This window comes from Chenopodium quinoa, unplaced genomic scaffold (genome assembly GCF_001683475.1).
Source record: "Chenopodium quinoa cultivar QQ74 unplaced genomic scaffold, ASM168347v1, whole genome shotgun sequence".
Classification (NCBI taxonomy): domain Eukaryota; kingdom Viridiplantae; phylum Streptophyta; class Magnoliopsida; order Caryophyllales; family Amaranthaceae; genus Chenopodium; species Chenopodium quinoa.
The window spans coordinates 6268014-6277698 of NW_018742329.1; the positions used below are offsets into that span (position 1 = coordinate 6268014).

A 9685-nucleotide genomic window follows, 5' to 3' on the forward strand; every position below is an offset into this window, starting at 1 on the left:
CAAAGTGTCCAACATATTAGTTTCGTACATCTATCTTTCATATGTATTTGAGAAATGTTTAAGGGTTTGAGTGAACTCTTGTATTAGGGAATTTGTAAGGGTTTGAGTGAACTCTTGTATTGGGGAGTTGGGAAGTTTGAGTGAACTTCTATTTGTGAGAAAGAGAAGAGAAAGAGAAGTGAGAAGAGAAAGAGAAGTGAGAAGAGAGTAAGAGAAGAAAAGAGTAACAAGTTGGGTGACTTGTTCCTCGGGGCTTTGAGTTTGTTGAGGAACTTGAATTTAGAGTCTTTAGTTTGTAATGGGTCATTGCCCTATTCTAGTGAAGATTCTTTTCCTAAAATTCCTTGTGGTCGTGGTTTTCCTCCTTGATTAGGGCTAAGGAGTTTTCCACGTAAAAATCTCTCTTGCACTTTTAGTTCCTTTAGCTATCTTTCAGTTCCTTTAACTTACTTAGTTTTATTTCCGCAAAAATTTTGGCTAAACTGTCATACTACAATTCAACCCCCCTTCTTGTAGTATTCATTGAAACAACACCTTTCCCACAGGAATGAAAACAGGATCGGAAGTTGATAAATCCTACACTGGATCCTTAGCAACCTCCTAATTTCCTTTCTGCACAGCTTTTGGTCTCCAGACCATTTTAGTATTATGTTTCTGGCATTTCCCATCTGCATGCCCCAACTCACCACATTCAGAACACCAATGAGGTTTCCATTCCCAATTCACTTTCTGATAAAAAACCATTCCTTTCTCATCCAAGAATGAAATTATATCAGCAAAGGATTGATTAATATCCATCTCCACAAGATACTTAACATAATCAACCCTGTCTCTAGCCTGAGTTGCTGAATCAGGTCTAATCGGAGTCCCAATTAGCCCAACTATCTTCTCTAAGCATTTCTTACCCCAATACTTCAGAGGTAAGCTAGGTAATTGGACCCATACAGGAATTCTAGCATCATTCACACTTAACTCCATCCCACTCTCCCATTGTTTAAGGCACACAGGTTTCTTATCCATCATTACATGCAAACTAGCAAGAGCTTTATCCCTAGTTTCAACATTCAAGAATCTAATGAGGAACACACCCTTCTTTAATGGAATGACCTTATCAATGTTCAATTTCCCCCAAATTCTTATGCAAAAACCCTCGAAAGTTTTCACATGCGGATTAGCAGAAATCGTGAAAGCAACTACCCCTGATTTCCAATAATCCAGTTCCTCAGCTATATCATCAATAGTCAATTGTAAAGCAATAGGATTCAATTGAACAATATCATCATTCTTATCTATTTCAGGAGGTTTCGGGGTTACCTGAATCGAATTCACCGATGCTCTGTTTTTCGAACCCAGAATCCCAATCTCCTTGTGCTGCATTATCGTCATCCATTCTGATAACTTCGATTTCTCACGTGATCTAGTAATCAATTCATCCAAAGATTGTTCAGGAGTAAGCAGAGAACGCTCCATCTCTTGATCAAAGTAAAGCTCCAATGGCGGAATTTGACCCACATTCCCCTTCGATCGAGTTTTCTGACCTCCAACAATTAGGCTACCCGAATCTCTAACATCCTTACAAGTTTCCATTACCGATTCCTCTTCTTCGAGCCCTGATTTCCCTTCTTTTTCCTCGCCATGGCAGAAGAAACGTAGAGAGAGAAAGAGAGGGTCTAGAGAGAGAAAATTTTGGGGTTCCTTGAGTTTGCTGTTTTCTGCATATAGCTTCAAACGCCATTTTAACATACTCTGGCCGACTTGATGCCTTAACACAAACATTTTCAAACTGAACCATTAACCTATCATACCTCTTAACTTCCTCAGTTTTGGTGTGATCATGGTATGCCACCTTCACCCTTGTGTGACGCCTGTGGACATCTTTACGCCACCGCCTCAATATATATTTTGTAGGGACTTCTTTAACCCCATTTTCATCAAACACCTTAAACTGATGCCTACACATGATTCCATGACATTCGAAAAGCTTGCATTCACAAAATGCGTCACTTGTTTCTTTGTTGAATGTTACAGTGTACACTCTCTTCCTATACCTAGGAATTTCCTATTTCAGTACTTTATCATAGAACCAAACCCTATCTTGAACCAAATGTTCGACCACATTGTCAGACACCTCCCTTTTCCCAACAATGCTCAAGTACATAAGCCTGGTGCATTGCTCCTGTACCTCGACAAATTTTGCATAGGTGTACACCTTTTGAAAGGCTTTCTCAAATGGAAAACTAGTGATGACATGCCTCAATCTCATTGCACTGTTTGCATCTGCTTCTTTCTCCGCGTTGGACCTGTTTTCCATGGCATCACAGTATCTCTCGGCAAACTGGTATAAACGCGTGTCCCTCTTCACATACTTGTCAAAGAAGTTGTTGATGCTCTTTGAACGCTGAGTAGTTTCCATCCCTGCCCAAAATAGGTGTTTCATGTAGGCAGGGATCCACATATGCCTCTCTTCATACAAATCTATAACAAAAACAAAAACCAGAACAACACACACGTTACACACAAGTTCACCAGAATACTGTCATTTTCTAATTTTTTGGCAGGGAACTACATCATGTCAAAGATATACCAATTCAAGGACAAATATATCACACATCGTAAATCACCGCTATCCCTTCTAATGCAAACATCTTTAAAGCCTTTTGGTCGTAAAGTACTCTTTTATTAAGAAGTTCACCACCTCTTTTCATAACATATAATACTTATTGCGGGTAATAAACATAGGGTAGGTGCTGATATTATTAGCCCTTCTATTTAATAAGTCAGTACATTTAGGCAGATCTATACCAATTTCACAGTTCACCATAACAATATACATGCATAAATTTATATATACACGCATAAATTATTCTAAATTTTCCGGTTTGACATTTACTAGATTCAAATTAGTTGATTACTACTAACATATCCGTATCAATAGCAAAAGACTAGAGGAATTAAGATCACCTGTAAGCCACTCATCTGAACCGAGACCATAGGACACCATTGCTAATGTCTAATTCATCTCATACTCATCTTCGCTCAAACTATCATATGTAACATTGAGCAACACATCATGAAATTCCTGGTAGTTCGCATAGCTTCCGAGCTTGGTACCGAACTTATTCATAATATGCCACAAGCACCACCTATGCCTAGAATTGGGCATAACATTCCTCAAAGGTTTCCTCATTGCCGCACATTGATCTGTCAAGAAACCACCAGGTTCTTTCCCCCCCCCCCCCCCCCCATGCAATCAAGCCAATTGGTAAACAACCACTCAAAAGTATCGGTGTTCTCATGGGATACTAGAGCACATCCCAAAAGAATAGTCTGTCCGTGATGATTTACACCTACAAAGTTGGCAAAAGGTAGCGCATAGTCATTGGTAACATATGTAGAGTCAAAGCACACAACGTCCCCAAACTCTTGATACGCTACCCTGCTACGAGCATCCACCCACATCACATCTTTTAAACGACCCTCTTCATCTAATCGGTACTTGTGGAAAAAATTCTGATTATCGGAAGACATCTTATCAAAATAGGCAAGCATGGAATTAGCATCACCACCAATTAACTTCAACTTCTTCTCACGAGCCAATTCATTCCTCAAGTCCCTCTCCGTAAGGGCCATATTCTCTACCCCACCCCGCTCCTTTGCTAAACTACGGTGAAGTTGAGTAACCTGACTACCGGCACTACAATCATTGAACTACTTCCTCCTAACCGCAGTTGTAAGTTCATCTTGACGATACATAGATATATATTGAGACTTTCGGGGAGTAGGATTGTGATATTTATGTTCTGTGATTGCCTTCCGCACTTCCCAAGAACCATCAGCATTGCAAGCAGCCCTCATTTCCAATGGACAATCACACTTCTTAGTCTTCCTTCTGTTTAGATCCAATGCCAAACCACCACCATAGACCCTTTTTCCATTTACCCTTCTTCGTAAGTCTGGCTTACCAGCACATTCACACCGCCAAATGTAGCTCCTCCTCTTGTTCTTGTCTGTTTTACCATTCTCAATTTTATAATTCCTAGCTGCCCGGAAAACACCAAATCCCCTTTGTTTCCCATATTTTCTAAAAAAATTATCGGCATCCTCCCATGTACTAAACACCATACCCACTTGTGGATGGTCTAGTAAGTCTTCATAATCCCCGTTATCACACTCCACAACACACCGACCCGGGCTTGCTTCATTTGTACCATCCACACCAGACCCTATGCCTCTTGTACCCAACAAATCATTAATAGGGGTCCCCATGATCCCAACATGTCATTTTTAACACAATAATATAAATATCAAATTATGCCTCTTGTACATAAAATTAACATACTACCAAAATACAACAAGGAAATTTAGATTATGTTGGCAGAAAATTCAAATTATGCCTCTTGTACACAATAATATACACAAATTATTTAATTACATCAAAAATCTAACCAAATTCAGATTATATTTGCAGAAAATTTAGATTTTCATAAACCAAGCATCACAAAATGTAGATCAATATTTGATGCAAAGCAAATTATGCATGCATTAATTCATTAGCTTAGGATGGGTAAACAACAGAAACTCAATTGTTTTTAAGAGAATTTTGCCATAGTATGTTTTGTGAACTTTCATGCATTAATTCATTAGCTTTTAACAGAAAATTAACTACAATAGCACAGCATAGCACAAATGAACACAATTGCTTGTCACAATTAACAATAACATTGTTCTTAAAATTTTAGAAGCATTTACTTACTCACATCTTCAATGATCTAATTCATTATACTACATAAGCCAACAAAAAACCATTAATAAATGACTTTAACACACCTCATCCGATTCAACTGGATCCAAGTCTAACACTTCTACTTGATGGTGGTCACCATTTCCACAGGAAGCTTCACCAACTTCCATTTACAATTTTTCCTGTAAAACACCATACACATTACTTAATTAACTAAAAAACCCTAACTTCCCAATAAATTAACATACTACCAAAATACAACAAGGATCTTACTAGATTAAGGTGGATTTGCAGATTTTTGGTGGAATTTCAGTTCAAATTCGCCTCTTTAATGTCGAACTAGAAGCCAAAATCGCCTTTCACCGGCGTCGGTCGTTTTTTCGCGGGAAACAACAACAAAGAAGAGGGGAAAGTAACTTCTCTCTCCTCTTTTTTTCTTTTTTACCCAACCTGCTCTCATTTTACCCCCTATTTTATTTTGCCTTTTTTTAATTGCCAATTAATATTTTTTTATTCAGGTATTGGACAAGGGGGGCCAATACCTAGTAACGGGCTATACTTCCTCCTCTTTTCTTTTCTTTCTCTTCCTTGTTCCTTTAATTTTTTATAATATATAGTTGTGAGACACGGTGAAATTGTCTCACAATAGTACACTCCATTTATATACTTCCTCGCAGGGTTTAATGTCTTTTAAAGCTTTATGTGAGAAAAAAGTTGTAGTTCCCTAATGAAATTAAAATGTGGCAATATTGATACGGATTTTAATGGATATAACCTTTAATCACAGTTGAAAGGTTAGGAGTCTTGAGTCTCGGTCAAGAAACGCTAAGCAACACGAGCTTTAAACCTAAACTAGGCCAAGAATACACAAGCACAAGCTTACGTAAAACTTTATAAATTTCAAATTAATCAATAATACTTTTCGTTAAACACCATCACGTATTTATAAGCTAAATAATTAGCCTAACAATCATGTAAAACAAATTATAATCTAACTAGGAAACTAACAATCACTTGTAAAGATAATATTTTGCAAATATGATCTTTAAAGTTAAGCTTATCTTCTACTAACTGAATTAAACTAACAAAAATATCCTAATAAATTCGGTCACCTAATAATAAAATAAAAAATAACAATAAAAATAATTATAATAACAATATTGATGCCTTGGAACCGCATAAAATATTTTAGGTCTTCCTTATATGATATATGGGCAAACAATAAGGGATGAAAAGAGTTGTATTTTAATACTCCCTCCGTTCCAAATAAATCCCTCTTTTGACTTATCTTATACTATTCACATAATCTACTTTGACCGATGTTACTGTTTTGTACTCTCTCTGTGTTTAAATAAATGAAACGTTTTGACTTTTTACACTATCCATCTAATTTACTTTGGCTAATCTTTGTGATTTAAAAAATATATAAAAGTAAATATAGTCATCATGTGAGTACTTTTTTGGAATCGTCTCAATAAATAGTTAATTATTATTACATTGCTATAATTTTTACTTATTGATTTTTAAAGATATTTTCAGTCAAATTTTTACATTAGCATATGTGAACAAGGGAAAAATTTCATTTATTTCAACACACAGAGTAGATATAAATTATATAAACATGTGGGTATATGTATTGTTTAGATCGATCATCACAACATATAGTTTCTAAATACAAACTTTTTATATAGTCACGTGAGCACTTGATGACACATCTATTTTGACTATGCCATCTATTTGGGAATAGAGGGAGTACATGCATGTCTCTTTTCATCACTACCAAAAAAAATTAGGGTCACACACTCTCTAAAATAGTAAAATCTAATTATAAAAATTCTCCAACAATCCATTCTTCGCTCTAATATCTACTTTTCAAAAAGATAAATTCCCCACTTTTTTTTTCAAATATACAATTCAGCCCCTTACACTTCATCTTATTTTTGCTAAACTAGAATTATTTTTACTGAACTTAAATTATTTTTGCTGAACATAAATTAATTTTACTGAATTGAAATTATTTTGCTGAACTGAAATTATTTTTACTGATTCTTTGTTATATTTCTTCTTTAAAGTTACTGATTTTTACTGAACTGAAATTATTTTTGTTGAATTGAACTTATTTTTACTTAAATGAAATTATTTTTGCTGGATTTGAATTATTTTTATTGAACTAAAATTAATTTTTACTGAATATTATTTTAATAATGTGAAGTGAACAGGGCCTTACAATAAAATAACAATTTTTAAGAGTAAAAACTAATTTAGGATGGAAAAAATATTTTTTTACTTTGTATCTTTTACCTTTTGTAATTTTTATGAAAATCATGAATAAAATATAGTAATAAAAAAAAAAGAAATTTGGGATTTAGTTTATTAAATATAAATAGGAAAATTCTACATTCTAACCCTCTACTTTTGCATTTTCGACATTGTGCCCCCTCTTTAAAAAAAATACACATTGTAACCCTCGAGTATAATTAGTAACCATACAGTGACCTTGATGTTATCCTGTAGTTAACAATTTTTGTTATGTTGTTAAATCATCGCCATAATAAAAAAAATATTTTTGTAATTAATTATGAAAATAAAAAAAAAAACGATTTTGATAAATTGTAATAATGAATATTAAAAATTAAACTTTAACTCTTAAAAAATAAAAATCGTTTCTATTGAGTCTAACCAAAAAAAAATAACGGTGATTTCACCAAATAACTCTGAGTTTTCAAAAATTCACCAAATGTCATGAAATTTTAACAAATTTACCAAATGTCACCAATCTTTTAAAAAATTCACCAAATATCATTGATGAAAAACGGCCGTTAACTCCGTTAATTATTAGGATTAAATCATGACACATGTCATGATATGATTGGTTAATTCTAATCATTTATTTTAATTAATAAAAATAACATTTTTTTCGATTTTTGTGACAAAAATTGATCTAGTAAAGTTTTGTGGGGTCATTTTGATTCTTTAGGAATCAAATTAATCTAAAAAATGGCTGAAAAATAATGTAAATCCTTGTTGTGTTTTTAGCTTGTCTTTATATTTTATCCATGAAAATTGATCGTGTAATGTTTTGAGGGTTATTTAAATCCTTTATAGATTCAAATTAAGCTAAAGAATGGCAAAAAAAATATAACGTAAATGTCCCATTTTGTGTGTTAACAAATATCTCGATTATCGCGTGTCATTATTTTTTAACCATGAAAATTCATCGCGGGTAATGTTTTGGGGAGAATTTTGACCCTTTACGGGTTATAATTAAGCTTAGAATTGGCATAAAAATAATTAGCTTTGTTTGGTGTGTCGAGAAATATATCTATTTGAGTGTCTTTTTTTAATTGTAAATTGTTCATGTAAGGTTTTGGCTATCATTTGGGTCCTGTAAATGCCCCATACCGTTTTGGCAAAATAAGCTAAGAATTGGCAAAAAGATAATGAAAATAGTATAGCACCCGCATGATGCACCCGAAAATAACATTAGGCATATTTTAAAGAACATGGGCGAAAAAAAGAACATACTAGTATTTGAAAAAAGTACATACCTGTGTTCAACAAAAGAACATGTATATGTTTAACAAAGATCATGGCATTACAAAGAATATATAATGTCTTTACAAAATAACATGTTCTTTTTCATGGTTACTCATGTTTGTGGTTGAATGTATTTGAAAAAGAACTCTATGTTTGACAAAAGAACATGTTTGTGTTTGACAAAGAACATGGCATTACAAACATAAAGTCTTAGAGGTGATCATTGGGCGGCCCGAGTTGAGAGAAAAAAATTAGCCCACTTCTCGGGCCGGTCCAAGATTCGGGTCAAAATTTTTGTTCCCAAACCCACCCAAAATGGCCGGACCGTGTGGGCTTTTCAAGCCATTTCAGGTTGGGCTAAAAAATAAACTAAAAAATGCATTAAACACATTCCCAAACCTGGTCAAAATTTTTTTTGGAGCCGGGCCGAGTTCGACCAGATTTTATGCCGAAAAAATCCACCCAAAACCAGCCCAAAATCAAGTTGGGCTAAGTATGATCAGGTTTATAAAGTCTTTACAAGAAGAACGAGATTATACATTAAAGAACATGTTCTTTTCTTGGTTACTCACGTGGTTGAATTTAACATTTTTTTTTATTTATGTACATACATTAAGAATTATATTGTATAATGTAAATAACATATAGTTCAATAGTTCAAACTCAAAGAACATAATAATCAAACTCAAAGAACATATTATGCTCGCGCTCTTTATAAATGTCTATAATGTTCTTTTTTTTCCCATGTTCTTTGAAATATACCTAATGTTCTTCCGAGTGCACCATGCGACCACGCATTAAAAGATAATGTAAATGCCCTGTAATGCGCGCTAAATCAAAATTTTTTATCATAAAAATTGCAAAATGGAACATTTACGTTAATTTTTTGCCAAATATGAGCCTAAAAAAGAGTCGTAAAAGAAAAAAATGACTTCCAAAACCTTACTTGATCAGTTTTCATGGTTAAAAAATAATGACATGCTAATTGAAATATATTTTGATACATAAAACAGGGCATTTACGTTTTTTTTTTTGCCATTTTCGAGCTTAATTTGATTCCATAAGGTTCAAAATGACCCCCACAACTTTACTCGAGCAACTTTCATTACAAAAATTTAGAAAATTGTTAATTTTATTAATTATAAAATAAATAATTTTAAAGAACCAATCATATCATTACACGTGCCATGATTTAATCCTAATGATTACCAGAGTTAACGGTCGTAACTCATTAATGTCATTTGGTGAATTTTTAAAAGATCGGTGGCATTTGGTGAATTTGTGAAAACTTCATGTCATTTGATGAATTTAAAAAATAAAAAATAAAAATAAAAAAAATAAAAAAAACAGTGACATTCGGTGAAATCACCGAAAAACAAATAAAAAATTAGTTAATCAAAATTAAGT

The 9685-nt window shown here is 33.6% G+C and overlaps 1 protein-coding gene across 1 annotated transcript; it reads right to left on the bottom strand.

Moving 5' to 3' along the window:
- Positions 1-245: 245 nt before the first annotated feature.
- LOC110691008 lies at positions 246-3232 on the bottom strand. The gene is made up of 2 exons (XM_021867946.1): positions 2962-3232; positions 246-2475 (listed from the first exon to the last, which is right to left on the bottom strand). Exon 2 carries the CDS (start codon positions 1774-1776, stop codon positions 601-603), a length of 1176 nt encoding a protein of 391 aa, XP_021723638.1. The 5' UTR covers positions 1777-2475; positions 2962-3232; the 3' UTR covers positions 246-600.
- Positions 3233-9685: the final 6453 nt, after the last annotated feature.

Coding starts and splice junctions, on each gene's coding strand:
- LOC110691008 (XM_021867946.1), bottom strand. CDS start 1,776: ATGTTTGTGTTAAGGCATCAAGTCGGCCAGAGTATGTTAAAATGGCGT.